This window comes from Cajanus cajan, chromosome 6, assembly GCF_000230855.2.
Source record: "Cajanus cajan strain Asha chromosome 6, NIPB_CcT2T_4, whole genome shotgun sequence".
Lineage (NCBI taxonomy): Eukaryota > Viridiplantae > Streptophyta > Magnoliopsida > Fabales > Fabaceae > Cajanus > Cajanus cajan.
In genome coordinates, this window is record NC_138522.1 from 59,575,942 (window position 1) to 59,592,304 (window position 16,363).

At 36.4% G+C, this 16,363-nt stretch overlaps 1 protein-coding gene across 2 annotated transcripts; it reads left to right on the forward strand.

Annotated features, from left to right (window-relative positions):
* Nucleotides 1-2,252: 2,252 nt before the first annotated feature.
* Nucleotides 2,253-4,802, forward strand: LOC109795930 (superoxide dismutase [Cu-Zn]). 2 transcript variants are annotated; one of them, XM_083059158.1, is made up of 8 exons: nucleotides 2,253-2,399; nucleotides 2,662-2,753; nucleotides 2,837-2,938; nucleotides 3,310-3,405; nucleotides 3,775-3,806; nucleotides 3,908-3,983; nucleotides 4,180-4,233; nucleotides 4,503-4,802. In XM_083059158.1, the coding sequence occupies exons 2-8, from the start codon at nucleotides 2,675-2,677 to the stop codon at nucleotides 4,523-4,525; spliced, it is 462 nt and encodes a 153-aa protein (XP_082915284.1). In that variant the 5' UTR covers nucleotides 2,253-2,399; nucleotides 2,662-2,674; the 3' UTR covers nucleotides 4,526-4,802. The 2 variants fall into 2 exon arrangements, with proteins under 2 accessions (XP_082915284.1, XP_082915285.1); XM_083059159.1 differs by having other exon boundaries at nucleotides 2,387-2,520.
* Nucleotides 4,803-16,363: the final 11,561 nt, after the last annotated feature.

A 16,363-nucleotide genomic window follows, 5' to 3' on the forward strand; every position in this document is an offset into this window, starting at 1 on the left:
TTCATGAGGCATTTCAAGAATATAGAACGGAAAAAATTAATCATCAATATGGGTATGTACTTAGCATCATTAATTACTTTAATTTGTTTCACCATATTTCAACATTACTAAATTGTTCATTTTTTCCTAATCTGATTTCACAGCTTATGGGATGACTGAGCCAAGATTCAATTACTACTACAACACGCTAAGGAGCGAACCAGAAACCGAAGGTGTAATTGAATGGCTCAACACCATACAAAAAGAACAATGGACTCTTGCATGGGACGGTGACCGACAATGGGGACACATGACTACCAACTTGGCTGAGGCAATTAACTCCATTCTTAAAAAAACAAGAAATTTGCCAATTTCTGCAATCATCATGTCGACTTATAAGAGATTTAATGCCTTATTCATCCAAGGGGGGAAGGAAGTCGATGCTAAACTTAGGGCTGGCCAAGTTTTTACGGAAATAATGAATAGGACCATGAGAGATGCATAATCAAAGGCTAATAGTCATCATGTCCTCGAATTTGATTGTCACAGTACACGTTTCCTGGTGCAAGAGACCATTAACCTAAGGGAAACACGACCTACTGGAACTTTCACGATTAGACTACATGACAAGTGGTGTGACTGTGGGAAATTCCAGAAGCTACACATGCCATGCTCCCATGTTGTTGCTGCATGTAAGCATGTTCACCACGATTATAAATCTTACATAGATCCGGTATACACATTACAATATGATTCAAATGTGTATAACGAATTATTTGGTGAATTGCCCAATGAATCTTATTGGCCAGATTGTGAAGAACCGCAAATCATACCAAATCCGGAAAAGATTATAAATAAAAAAGGTCGTCCAAAGTCATCAAGAATTTGCACTGAAATGGATATGGTTGAACCAGAACAACCAAAAAGATGTTCTCTTTGCAGAAATGTAGGTCACTCAAAGAAAAAATGTCCTTACCGTCAAGGGAGTTAAAGTCATCAAGCTTAAAATGTCATCAAACCTTCCAAATATTGTATTTTGTTTTCTGGTATTTTATATAAATATTTTATCTTTTGTTAAAATTTTTAATTAATATTTATTTCATTATTTATTTAATTAATAATTATTTCATTATTTATTTTTATTCTAAAAACTTAACTAAATTATTTTATTTGAAAATAATAAAAAACTTTAAAAAACTGAATATTTAAAATTAATATACGAAAATGAAAAAATTAGAAATCTGAATAAACAAAATCAAAAATAAATAATTAAAAAAAAAACAAAAACCAAAAACGAAAGAAAAAAACAAAAAACAAAAATGAAAAACGAAAAAAAAACAAAAACCAAAAACGAAAAAAAAAAATAAAGGCTGTTGAGAAATCGGTTTCTTATCAACCGATTTCTCATAATGCCTATATATGTTTTATAAAAACTAAGGGTGAGAAATCGGTTCCCCCCAACTAATTTCTCACCTTAAATAGTAAATGAGTCATTTTGATAAATAAAATGGGGGTGAGGTTATTTAGAAAAATAAAAAAAAATTGATATATTAAAAAAAAAGTCAAGTATTGCCCCCACGATCTAAAATTTCTAGATCCGTCACTTACTATAATCATCAATTTTGTGTTTGACATTTTGGAACCAGAACGTCCCGTTCTGAAACCAGAACGTCCCGTTCTGAAACCAGAACGGCTCGTTCTGGTTGCACTCTTAATGTGTTAATTTTGCATCCGGAACAACCCGTTTCAGGTACAAAATCAACACACCAAGTGTGCAATCAGAACGGGTCGTTCTGGCTCCAGATGCATTAAAAAAATTTGACATTCACGTGTGCATCCATGTAGCATCCACGTGGCCAACAGTTAACTTCATCTAAATAATTTGGACAGAAGTTCAACATTGCAATAATTTAAATTATTGGGGATCAAATTGAAACCAAAATTAAAGTGGAACTAAATTGAAACAAATGAATATTATAAGAGACTAAATTAAGATTTTAACCTTATTTCTATTAATTAATATTTATTTTTCTTCTAAAGAATTAGGATGTATGTTTATTAAAAAAATTATATTAATATATTTTGTTAAATTAAGATAATGTACTTTAATTAAAATCATTTTAATTTAAAAATAATTATATAAAGAATTAAATGTTTTAGGTAATTTGCAACCCAAAAATAACGAAAGTTGTTGGGGGTAATAATTGATATGTAACTAATTTTACTAATGTTAAATTAGTTAGTAGTTGGGTAGATGAGGATGAATAAAATGTTGTTGGTAACAGTTGTGGAGGATCTCGTGCTTACACAAGCCTCACTCACTATAAATTAAAACGTAACAACCACAGTTCTTCATATCTCGTCGTCTTCTTCTTCTAGACTCTTCTCTTTCTCTTCTCACTCTAAGGGGGTGCCCTGAGGTATGCTCAGTTAATTATATCGGAATCGAAAGTTTCGAAAGAGTTTGTAGGATCTTTGTGTTTAGATTGCCATGTAACTCAGTTAACTCGGCTGTGCGGTTACATCACTCCTAAAAAAAAAGTCGTACATTCACCTTTTGATCTTTACTATTTAAATATGATCTGACGGTCTATATTTACCAATAATTCTCACTTGATACTATTCTAGTGAGCTTGTGCATGTCTTGCATATTTTGCTTTAAATAGCTGTTTTGTTGTTCAGATCACATTGAGCAATGGTGAAGGCTGTGGCAGTTCTTGGCAACAGTACTGAGGGTGTCAATGGAAAAATTTTCTTCACTCAGGAGGGAAATGGTAAGTTTCAACAGAGAATTTTGTTTTGTTTTGTTTTCATTGGATTAAGCTAAATGAAGTAACATATATTGTGAATTGTCCAGGCCTAACCACTGTAACTGGATTTGTTACTGGTCTTTCGCCCGGTTTTCATGGCTTCCATATACACGCCTTGGGGGACACTACCAATGGTTGTCTGTCAACTGGTATAGTCTTTGGACAATAACCCGAATCATTTTTTTTTTAATAATCTGAAGCATTAATGAGCTGGAACAAAAATAAACACACACTTTGCTTTAATTTAAAGAAGGGTCTAGCTAACCAGGGCCCTTGAGGCATTGGTTAAGGAATCACACGTGGTAAGTTTTCATTGAAAACTACAATAAAGCTACATGGAAGAATGTGCAGATACATCTTTTAATATAAATTTTCTACCTTTCTTAGTTAGCATTTTCCTTTAAAGATTCTTCAATGTGCCAAGCAATACAATCTGTTATAAAGCTGTTGGATTGTGAAATCTTATCATTTACTAGTATATTACGAGGCTCAATCTCTTGGTTTTTTTCCATGCTTACAGGAGAACATTTCGATCCTATTGGCAAGGTGCATGGTGGCCCTACGGATGTCAATCGCCATGCTGGTGATCTAGGGAATCTCGATGTCGCTGGTGATGGTATGGCTTATAACTTTGTTTTTTGTTTAATTTGTTTGTTTTGTATTAGTTACTCAAACTGAAATAACCAAAAGCAATTTATTCATCCGATTACAAATTTTAGATTTCTTATTATTTATACATTTCCTGTGTTAAAAAAAGAAAACTTTTAGCATTACAAAGAGGTGTTTGATTACATAGTTAACAGATAGGCTGGAGGTTATACAAGGAACTTTTCCATGTTTTGGAAAGATTGTTGGTAATCAAGATTTCTTTCTTTCTAGTTTGCTGATAGTTCATCTTTTGAAAGAGCTTGTTTATTTGGCCTATCGTACCACATGCTTGTTTGGTCTTTATTTTAAAATGGTTCCCTCTCATTGTGAAACTCAGGAAAAGTCAGCTTCTCTATTACTGTCAGTCAGGTATGTTATTCATCTCCTAATCAATATGTCTGATGAATTCTTCTAGGCTGACACCAATACTTAGAAGTTTCAATTTTTATTAAGTTATTGAATGTGCACAGATTCCTCTCACTGGACCAAACTCCATCATTGGAAGGGCTGTTGTTGTCCATGCTGGGCCTGATGATCTTGGGAAAGGTATCCACTGATCTGTTTTTATTACTTAGCATTTGAGTCATTGATCCTCTATTTATGATATTCTGTATTCTTTTTGGATTTGGATCATTTCATCTTAGTAAAGAACATGATATTGTCCTGTTAGGAAAGAAAAATTAATAGTAAATCTCATTATATTTATGTACGACCCATCAACTTGAATTGTGTCTTGTGTTAGGTGGCAACGAGGAGAGCAAGCGTTCTGGAAATGCCGGTGCCAGAGTAGCTTGTGGTAAGCGTAGACTGTGACATCAAATGCCGTATTTTCTGACGTTCCTTATTTCCCATGCAATATCAATTTTTGATGTGGTTGTGATGCCACAAATTAAACTTACCAAAGATCTTTATAAAGACTAAATATTTGACCGCCTTTGTCAGCTGTTTAGAATCTATATTGTCTCGTCACTCTCGTGGATGCTTTCACTTCCTCCGTTGTCGAGATTTTGTTGTTTGCTTATGTTGATTGTACTGATATCCTCTTTTTGCCGTTTGTTGGTGTAGGTATCATTGGTCTGCAAGGATAAACTAATCACATGAAGTTGAAAACGTGCTTGATCATACGACGGAGCTTTAGAATTGTGGAATAAAGTAGCTCCTATTTAAACCCGTTTGGTTATGTCTGGTCTGTACTGCTGAATTCCTGTGTTTTGCTTGTATCGTTTGAGGATTATGTGTGTATCAGTTTGCGCTTGCAGTGTGATTCTCGAAAAATGTGTTGGCCTTTTCTCGGCTGCATACTGTTGCTTGTAAAATAATAAGTCAATTCTCAATAATCTTAGCTTAAAAGAAGAAATTTTACAATTCTCGCGTAAGTGGCATTGCCATTACCTGCACAGGAAATTTACTGTAGTAGTGACGCGTACCTTGGCTATAAAATTAAAGACCCCTGTTTGCAATTTCTTTGGAAAGCTATAAGCCAGTAATGGGAACGGACTTTTGTAAAATTTTTATATAATCTTATTTTAAAATTTTGTATATATTTTAATATAATTATACAAATTTTGATAGTCTTGCATATCTAATCTAAATTCTCGGACCTGTTAAAATTCCACGAAACATCAATATATTTTTTTAACATTATCTTAGACCTTGAGGTTGATTTGGCTTTCAAAATACACAGCAGTTTTTCCTACTCGGAAAAGAATATTTTTCAACATTCATCATATTTAAATTGTTAATTTTTAAAGTTATAACTATTAAAATTTTATTTTTCATCCTAAAAGTGTTGAATTGACCTTTTTACATTAAATATAATTTTTTTTATATCAAATACGAGTTTTTATCGTATGAAAAAATATTTAGAAATTCTTTTAGAGAATATTTATAAATTTTTATCAATAAATAAAAATAATATAAAAATAATAGTGTATAATTGTTAGGGCTACTCGAAAACCAGGCAAAATCGAAAGATACCCTTATGATGCTACTCGAGAGAAAGATAAAAACTCAACACCTACTTGGAACGTATGAGTCTTATTTATGGTCGAAAAATTAGGCAAATCGAACAAATATTGCTCGAAAAAGTGAGGAGAGGTTGGTGGAGGTTAGTGACGGTTAGAACACACCAGGATGGATACTAAGGGTCGAATCAAGAAATGAGAGACGTGGGACGAGTGGTTACGAGAAGTTATATTTTAATCCCATGTAATGAACTTAGTGGATAGCGGTTATGCTCCAATAACGCACATGCATAATATTAACCGCCCTTGATTGGACCTATAAATATGAGTAATGTATCGATGTACAAGGGTTGGAAAACTCATACTAGAACTGAAGTCTCAAGCACTCTCTGCCTGCGCATTTGGCTTTCGTGCAAGGAATCATTTTTGGGTATGAATACTTCTCGGCCATTTTTCTTTTCACTTTATAGGAGTAGAAGTAGAGTAGTTTCTTGTTCGTCTTTTAATCTCACGTACTGTACTTTGATCAATATGTTGTAACGTGTAATGTAATTTGATCACTATGCGAAGTGAACCATGATTTGTATTGCTAATATATGTGTTGTTCATTCCGTACATTTGAGTGTTTATATACATGAACATTATTGCTTGACAATAATTAATGAATATTTAGAGACAAGCAATCATTAGAACTTTCTACTCGGTCTCTCTTCCTGCATTACATTTCATAAATTCATAAAAACATCAAATACCTAAATTGAAACATTTTTGTGCTAGTTCGAATAAAAAGAATCTGTAAAAACCAATTCCACCATAAACAAATTGGCACGCCCAGTGGGACCCGTTTAATTGCAAACAAAATTGGACTAGTTTTAGGTATACATGTTGTATGAGACTTAGGAGTGGAAGAACCATGTCTGCATCTAATAATCAGAGAGAATCGAACAATAATAATCATGTGGATGTAGAACAAGCAAACCCCAACCCTGATAATGTGACTAACGTGACCAGGGGGCAGCATCGTCCCCTGTGTTACTCAAAAATATGGCTAGGCAAACTAATGTGACTCAGGAATTAGCAAATGTCACTAGGGAATATCCCTGGGGTATGCCACCAAATTGGCGAAGTACTCAACCTATACATGTCGAAATTCCAGTACCCTACTTAGGACCAAATCCACAGATGCACGTATCCCCACAGGGATATAATCCTAGACCAAATGGTTTGGGTTTTGTTATGCAAGACCCATATCAACACGTAGGGACAAGTCAGGAAGGTTCCCTGATTCGACAGGGTAGTTACGTACCTACTAGTATTAGTAATCAAGCTATGATGGCCCTTCAACAACAGATGGACCATAGTAATCATGACATGGTTAATTTGTTGTCAACCCAAATGCATAATATAATGACTCATTTGTATGAACTAATAAACAAAATAGGAGATAAATTGGGTGATGGACCACCTTCGAGAGCCATGAGTGCAAATTTGAATGAGATGGAAAATATAGGTGGGAATAGAAACTTTTACCAAAACGTAATTCGACCTAATAGGGACCCCAATGATAATTTAGATCAAATGGTAGAACGGATATTAAACCGACATGGTTTTGATGTAGGTCGAAATGAACGTCCTTACTTTGTGTCAGCCTTCCCATATTACATAACTCAAGTAGAACTGCCTAGGGGAACAAAAGTCCCAAAGTTTTCGAAATTCGCGGGGGAGTTAACTGAGTCTACAGTCGAACATATAACTAGGTATCTAGTTGAATGTGGGGATTTAGCGAACAATGAATATTTAAAGATGAAGTATTTTTCGAGTTCGCTGACTAAACACGCTTTTACATGGTTCACAACCTTACCCCCTAATTCGATAAACACTTGGGTTCAATTGGAGGGTAGTTTTCACGAACATTTCTTCATAGAAGAAATGAAAGTTAGTATAGTCGATCTAATGAACGTTAAGACACAAAGTAATGAAACTTTAGTTGACTATTTAAATAGGTTCAGGCAATTAAAATCTCGATGTTATACTAATATACCTGAACATGAATTAGTTAGGATTGCAGCAATAGGGCTAGATTTCTCAATACGTAAAAAATTGATAAATGAATAGTTGAGAGATATGGCTCAGTTAGCAGAAAAGGTAAGAAGGATCGAACAAATTAAGTTAGAGAAGGAAATATTAAGAAAGTTTGATAGGTTTGTTCGAAAAGAAAAGGTAGCCTATTTAGAAAATGGAGAAATAAGTGAAGATACTAATTACGAGATTTCGAGTGAAGATTTTGAGGTTAACTTAGCAGAATTGCGTTCTGGTCCTACTTATCAATGTCAAATGTTAAAACCAGGGGACAATATAGAAGGGAATTCGACTAGGAGATACAGTTTTGATGTGACGAAGGCAGATAAGATATTTGATATCTTATTAAAAGATAAACAAATTGTACTCCTAGAAAACCATAAAATACCGCCATTCGAACAAAGAAAAGGAAAGAAATTTTACAAATATCATAATATATATGGGCATTGGACTAATAACTGTGTGCATTTCAGGGATATGATCGAGAAAGCAATTACTGATGGTCGCCTTGCTTTCGAGGAAAAGGACATGAAAGTTGACACTGATCCATTTGTTGCTCATACTGGATATATGGAACCAGTCTCGATGGGAATTAATATGGTTGAAGTTAACATCGAGGATGATGAAAACATCGAGCCTATTTCTGATGAGAAACTCGAAGAATTGATGGATGACTTCGCGAAGGAGGAAGAACCTATCTATCCGAAAGAGGGAGATAGTTTGGTTGAGTTTCTGTCGAAGAAAAGGGAGGCTGATAAGGAGATCATGCTTTGTCCTCGATGTAGTGCTGTCTTCGATAGGACTGCTGCTAAGGCTTTTGAGGAGTCCGAAATCATGAAGAGCTACAAAGCCGAGAAACTTTGAGAAAAGTCCAAGCTTAATGCTGGGTCGAGTGCTGGGTTTACCATGAGGCAGGTACATATGCCTCAGTACAATGCTCCTATGGGCAATATGGAAATGTATAATTCATCAAAATTCGGCAATACCTTTGTGCCGAATGCAAACATTCCAGTGGGAAAATGGAATGCTCCACCAAGACCAATGGTTGGTGGAATGGGTCGAGGAAAGCAAGTGATGAATTATGTTGGGCATCCAGCCCAAGGAATTCACGGGAAGTTCTCGAACCTAGCTGCAACACCTGGCAAATTCTCGACTGGAAGTTATGGGCGTGGGTTTCGACATCCTTTAACAATCTGACCAAAACCCAATGGAGAAGACAACAAAGAATGAGGAAAGCTACTTTCGAAGGTTTCAGAGGGAACCGCTTTTCGATCCCAGTCCCCCAAAAGGGTGAGTCGTCTCGGAAATTCATAGAGGATGATGAGGATTTGTTAACTGATTATTTCGAGAGTGACTTCGATGACTCTCTGGAGGATATCTGTGGGATAGTCTCAATTTTACCTTCTGAGTATGCTGGGGCTATGAATCGGTTAACCAACAGGAGGATATTCATCAAGAGGATTTTTTCGATGATCCAAACTATGAGTCTAAGATTGTATGGGTCAACCAGATTTCAAGAGTGATTCCCAAGTTCAACTCAGCTATGTTTGATTCTCCTACTGAGGAGATGAAGGGTCATCTTAAACCGTTACTGTTGACCTTGATGATTGAAGGTCATGAAGTCAACAAAGTTCTGGTTGATGGAGGAGCAGCTATAAACATACTTCCAAAGACTATGCTAAAAAGGTTTGGGAAGACCATGGATGATTTAAAGCCCCACAATATACTTATCTCAGATTATGTAGGAAAGTCATCCCACCCTGAGGGCATGATTTTACTCGATGTTCAAATTGGAAGCGTGAAAAGGACTACCATGTTCATAGTAACCCCCTCGAAGGCAAACTTCAATGTTCTGTTGGGGCGTGAATGGATTCACGAAGTAGGAGCTGTCCTTTTGACTGTTCACTAGAAGATTTTCTTTTGGAATGATGATGAAGGTTTGGAGGTGCTCGATGCGGACCAAAAGGCATATGAGGTAGGTATGTACTTTGCAGATCAACAATTAACTGCATTTGCAAAGACTAAGCCTTTCGACGCCTATAATGCTGGAGTTATGGATGAAGAAGAGGGAGTTAAGAAAATTTTCTGCTGGGATGTGAAAAAAGGTTTTATGATTCGAGCCAAAAAAGATTCGGCTCCAGTTGAAGAATGAAGGATGGAGATCCTTATTCGAGCTTCTTAGCTCGAATATTGGCCTACATGGCTGATCGAACGGCCAATATGGCCGAGGAAGGTCAAGATAGGAGAGTAATGTCGAATGAAGTCGAGATTCATAAAAATAGCACGGCCACTTTGGCCGAGGAAAAACAAAAAACAAATAAAGAGGGTATGGACTTCGAGGTCGAAAAGAACGAAGAAAAACAAAAAATAAAGAAAGAGGGTATGGATTTCGAGGTCGAAAAGAATAAAGAAAAAGAAAAAACAAGGAAAAATCAAAGGGATCAGGAGGTCTCGAAAGAAAAAGAAAATGAAAAAATAGAAGTTAAAATGGACCAGATGGTCAAACATTTAAAAGAGAACAACGAGCAAGAGTCAGAATCTAAGTTAGATTGTATTTTCGATGATTCACCGTTGGGATTCGAAAGAGCAACCAAGGAAGAACATAAGTTAGAATCTCAAGATCCTCTCGAGGAAATTAACTTGGGAACGGTCGAAAATAGAAAGGTAACTTATATTAGCAAGCTCTTGCAAGGAGAATTAAAGGAGGAATTAATTCGAGTACTGCACGATTATAAAGACTGCTTTGCATGGGATTATGACGAGATGTCGGGATTAGATCGAGGATTGGTAGAACATAGGCTACCCATGATTCTCGGAAAGAAACCTGTTAAGCAAAGCCCTCGAAGGTTCGCTCCTGAAGTAATAAAAAAGATCAAGGAAGAAATTGAGAGATTATTGAAAGCAAAGTTCATTAGAACTTCAAGATATGCTGAGTGGATATCAAATGTCGTGCCTGTTATAAAGAAGAATCGAAAACTCAGGGTATGCATTGATTTTCGAGATCTTAACACAACAACCCCCAAAGATGAGTATTCTATGCCCATCGCTGAAACTATGACAGACGCTGCTGCAGGTAATGAAATTATGAGTTTACTTGATGGTTACTCAGGATATAACCAAATTTATATTGCAGCTAATGATGTATCGAAAACTACTTTTCGATGTCCAGGTGCGTTAGGCATCTATGAATGGGTGATGATGTCATTTGGATTAAAAAATGCAGGTGCCACTTATCAGAGGGCAATGAATTTAATATTCCATGATTTAATTGGTAAGTTTGTACAGGTTTATATTGACGATATAATTGTTGGGTCGAAACAAAAGGAGGACCATTTATGCCATTTAAAATTTTTTTTCGAGAGAATGAGAAAACATGGTTTAAAAATGAATCCACTAAAATGTGTTTTTGGTGTTACAGCGGGAGAATTTCTGGGATTTGTGATACACCAGAAAGGGATCGAAGTGGATAGAAACAAGACTAAAGCTATCATGGAGACTAAACCTCCATCAAACAAAAAAGAACTTCAATCTCTCCTAGGTAAAGTAAACTTTTTGAGAAGATTTATATCAAACTTGTTTGGCAAAACTAAAGTGTTTTCTCCTCTTTTACGTCTAAAAAATGAGCAAGAATTTCAATGGAATGAGAAGCACCAGAAGGCGTTCGAGGAAATCAAAGAGTATTTGGCTCATCCTCCAGTACTTGCACCACTTTCTAAAGGAAAGCAACTGAAGTTGTACATTTTAGCTAGCGATTCGACTATTGCGGGCATGCTGGCGCAAGATGATGATAATGGCATCGAGAGAGTCATTTATTATTTAAGTCGAATGTTAATAGGAGAAGAAACTAGATATACTCCTTTAGAGAAATTATGTTTAAGTCTTTATGTTGCTTGTACAAAGTTGAAGTATTATCTTAGGCTTTGTGATGTTGTAATATTTTGTCGAAGTAATGTGATTAAGTATATGTTGTGTAAACCTGTTTTACATTCTCGAGTTGGTAAATGGGCACTTGCGTTAACTGAATATTCATTAACTTTCGAGCCATTAAAAGCAACTAAGGTACAAGTAATCGCAGACTTTCTTGCGGATCACTCGAAAGAAACTGAAGAAGTTATTTACTTAACCACTAAGCCTTGGGAACTATTTTTCGATGGTTCGAAACACGAATTGGGCACTGGGATAGGTTTGTTAATCATTTCCCCTGAAAGGATTCCAACTAAGTTATCATTCAAAACAAATACAGGATACTCGAATAATGAAACTGAATACCAAACGCTCATTAGTGGACTCGAGATCCTTAAAGAGTTAGGAGCCAAGAATGTGGTAATCCGAGGAGATTCACAACTCGTTATTAAACAACTAACTCAAGAATACAAGTGTTTGAATGAAAAACTACTCGAATTCAAAACTCGCGCTGTACAATTACTAAATGCATTCGATATAGTCGAATTACAACATGTTTCTCGACATGAGAATACCGTCGCAAATGAATTGGCTCAGGCAGCATCAGGGTATAAAGTGAGTAAAAAATGTCTCGAATCTCTGATCCATACAAAAAATGAATTGATATGTCGTCTAGAGAGTCTGAGTGTCAATTCAACGAGTCAACTAGATTGGAGAAGCAAGTTGGTCGAATACTTGCAAAATCCTAATTTGAAAGTAGAAAGAAAAATTAAACTCCAAGCCCTCAATTACGTCTTGCTAAATAATGAATTATACAAAAGAGGTTTCGATGGAGTTTTGTTCAAATGTCTCGGGAGTCATGAAAGTTATATAGCTATGACAGAAATACATGAAGGCATTTGTGTAGCACATCAAGCAGGTGAAAAGATGAAGTGGACTTTGTCGAGAAAAGGTTTCTATTGGCCAACCATGATTAAGGATTGTATCGAATTTGCAAGAAGTTGTGACGAGTGTCAAAGACATGGGCCGATACAGAGGGTACCAGCAAGTGAATTACATTCAATCATTAAACCTTGGCCATTTCGAGGTTGGGCAATTGATATAATAGGGCAAATTCATCCACCCTCCTCGAAAAATCATAAATATATACTAGTTGCTATAAACTATTTCACAAAGTGGGTTGAAGCTATTCCTTTAAAAGAAGTCGAGCAAAAGGACATAATTGATTTTGTCGAAGATCATATTATAACAAGGTTTGGCATTCCTCAAACAATTACTACAGATCAAGGCACAGTGTTTACAGGTCGAAAAATTGCTCAATATGCTCAATCGAGAGGAATTAAGTTGATAACTTCAACACCATATTACGCACAAGCAAATGGTCAAGTAGAAGCTGCTAATAAAGTGGTGATTGGTTTGATTAAGAAACATATCTCGAGTAAACCTCGAAATTGGCATGAAACTCTTATTCAAGTGTTATGGGCTTATAGGAATTCACCTAGAGATGCCACGAAAACTACTCCATACAAATTAGTGTATGGACATGAAGCTATTCTTCCTATAGATATTAATTTACAATCAATTCATATACAAAAACAAAATGACTTACCTATTGATGATTATTGGAATTTAATGTATGATGAATTGGTTTCTTTAGAAGAGGAAAGATTGATTGCATTACAAAATCTTGTTCAACAAAAAGAAAGAGTCGAGAAAACATACAATAAGAAAGTCAAAGCACGACGATTTCGAGTTGGGGACTTGGTGTTAAAAATGATCCTTCCCATGGATCAAAAATCTCGATGCCTAGGGAAGTGGTCCTATAATTGGGAAGGCCCCTTTATAATCGAGCAAGTGTATTCGAAAAATGCATACATTATTAAAGAAATTAATTCGAACGTGTGCAAAATAATGAATGGGAAATACTTAAAGTGCTTTCATAAAAGAATAGAATAATAAGACATTCGTCCAGTACAAACCAAAGGGAAATTTAAAAAATGTTCAAAAATTTAATTATTACAGAACTTGGACTTAAAGTCTTTATAGGCTTGATAAGCTTCGTCCAAATTCTGTTTTCGAGCGGCACATTGAGCTTCCAGGTGTTTCTTCTGTTCGAGTGCCTTTGCAAGCTTAGAAGAAATCACTTTGCCTTCTTCTTTGAGGTTCTTTTGGCGCTGAACAACTTCTTGACTCTGTGCCTTTAGAGTGGCTTGTTTTGAACGAAGATTATTCAGCTCGGTCTGTAAGGCCTCGATTGATGTTGTGCAGTCGGCCTCTTCTTGTTGGAGTTTCTTCAAAACAGGAATCATCTCTTGAGAAGATTTTTTGATGGAAATGAGCTCCTGTCGAAGATTTTCAAGCTTGGCACGATCTCCCTCACTCTCGACTTCAATTTGAGCTACTTCTTGGAAAGAGGTAGACCATTGGGAACGAAGATCCCATGCGAGAGAAAATGGCTTGATGAATTCTTGAAGTTTGAAATGAACCTCAGGGGGGAGATCCTGGTAAGACAGCAAGTGGTCAATCATTTGTTGAACCTCAATTTTGAAATCAGGGAGAAGAAAAGCTTGGTCGAGATCTTCCACGTATGCCTTTGACCGAAAAGATTCCAGCAAAGGTTGATAAGTGGGAGGAGGCTGCGAAATTGGGTCAGGAACCTTCTCTGAAACAGAAGTACCACTGGTCCAATTTTTGAGAACATCGAAAATATTGTTGACCTCATCATCATCATCATCGTTAAAGAAACTGATCAAGTCTAGATCTGTTGAAGGGATTGAAGACAGTGGCGATATCGAAGATTCAACACCTCCCTGAGCAGACTCGACACCACCCTGGGTCGAAGGAGACGCGATGAATGGCTTTGGAGATTCAGTCGAATCTAAAAGAAATGAAAAACGATATATAAGGTGATGGAAACTTGTTTGGAGAATCCGGATTGATGTGAATCCTCTTCAAGTTCCTCCCTAGATCTTCTGCTCCTTGATCCTTCCTAAGCTTGGCTAAGGTCTCCTATGGAGGAGGAGGCCTTAGAACCACCAAGGTTTGGTGGAGAACTCTCCCAAGAGGCGCCACTCCTTGATGAAGAGATAAGCCTCTTCAATTCTCGCCACACTCTTCTAGTGAAGGGATAAGAGAATTGGATGAATATCAAAGAGGTTTAGGGACTTTTAGAAGAGAGAAATCTGAACAATATTTCAGAAATGAAATCTCAATACATCCAAAAGTGTTTTACAAAGAGGGAAAAACGAAAATATAGGAGTAGGAAGCTTGGAGAGTAAGCTAGTCTTAACCATGGTTCACTAGGAACCATGGTAAGGTCTAGCTAACCACCCATGGTCTAGAGGCTTGGAGAGCAAGCTCCTCACTTAGCTTGCTTGGTAAGCTAGCTAAGGAGAAGCTTGTGCTTCAAGCTTCCAAGCTTGAGAAGAACCAAGCTATTTGGCCAAGTGTGAACACAAGTGTGAACACATCTAGGTGGGCGGCTCTTTGGACTTAATTTACTCCAACCGGTTTTGAAATTGATAATTTGGTTTAGTTAGGTTCATCCAATGTGAATGAAACCTAGATAAATCAAATCTATGAAAAATTAGGAGTAAAATGAGTCCAATATGTAAATTTTAGCCTAGGACCACCTTTTGGCTAAATTGCTAGTAACACTCTCTAGCTTGCTAATGGCACTCTCTAGCTTGCTAATGCCACTCCCAATCCTACTACTAGAAAACTAAGAAAAGAATGTATTTCTAGGTTAGGTTAAATGGAGTCAAAGTGCCCAAGTAACCTACCCTAGAAACAATATACAATAGCTACTAAAAAGGAAATAAAGTGCCTCACAAATACAAAGGCAAAAATATACCTATACAAGTATCTACTATATACAAGGTACAAGAAATCAAACTATACAATGTATTTACAATAGAGAATATGAGACTAACAAGAGGAATCATACTCAATACTCATATTGAGCATAGGTCTAAGAAGCACCTCCTCTCTAGAAGCCTCCTAACCATGGACCTAGTTAAAGGCCCAATGGTCTTCAAGTGTGAGCATCCTTGGATCACCCTTCACCCTTCTTGGTCTTACCTCTTCCAAAGGGATCATTGGGGATTAGATTTCCATCATAAGGAAGACAATTTCATTGTGAATTATGATAAAAATATAGTTAACAGAGATATACCCTTGTTTGGACTCAATGGAGGTTTCAGCTCGAAAGAGGCTTCACCTTGTGAAGATTGGTGAAGGGATTCTACAGTCATCAAAGGTTCAGTTGAAGGAACCTTTCCTTAATCAACCTGAGGGGGAATTTCAATTGAAGCAACAGTCGAAGCCATCTCAGCAACATTTAATTGCGGAATGGTCAACTGCAAACAAATGTTGAGATTAGAAGAAAAGACTAAGGAAAGACAATAAAAAAAGGGGCAAACCTGTTGAGATATTTCAGTAACGGGAGGAATGTCTCTTGACATTTCCCGAGAAAGTCGATTTGGATGATTTCGACATCCTGTGATGAACAAAGATTAGAAAATCGAAGCAGAAAAGAAAGTTAATCGAAATAAAAAAATGGAAGTACCTTGGGAACCGATTTCATCGCATCTTTGAGGAGTTTCTCAACAGGAGGCTTTTGTACCTTCTTAGAGAGGGAAACCACTTGCTTACCCTTCCCTTTGTCAGGCTTCTTCGTACAAGAGAATAGATATGGTCGAGGCTCGAAATAGAGTAAGAAAACATGTTAAGGTAAAAGATTACTCACTGTTTTGGTACTAGTCGAATCTGTTCTCTGTTTCTTCAAAGTTTCAAGGTTCTAAATGTCAAGAGACAAATTAGAAATACGGAATAAATCTAAAAGTTCGACTAAAAGACTTACATCGAAAAAGTTTTTTTACCTTGGAAAGCAAAGAAGCCTTATCAGAGGCAGTCTTTCTTTTTCGAGCTTTCAATAATGACCCTTTTGCATCACCATCATCATCACTCTCCCAATTGGGA

Excerpts from the sequence above, each read along its gene's own strand:
- LOC109795930 (XM_083059158.1), top strand. The coding sequence starts at position 2,675 with ATGGTGAAGGCTGTGGCAGTTCTTGGCAACAGTACTGAGGGTGTCAAT. Across the intron at positions 2,754-2,836 it reads CTTCACTCAGGAGGGAAATG|GCCTAACCACTGTAACTGGA; the intron begins GTAAGTTTCAAC and ends TGAATTGTCCAG. Across the intron at positions 3,807-3,907 it reads TCTCTATTACTGTCAGTCAG|ATTCCTCTCACTGGACCAAA; the intron begins GTATGTTATTCA and ends GAATGTGCACAG.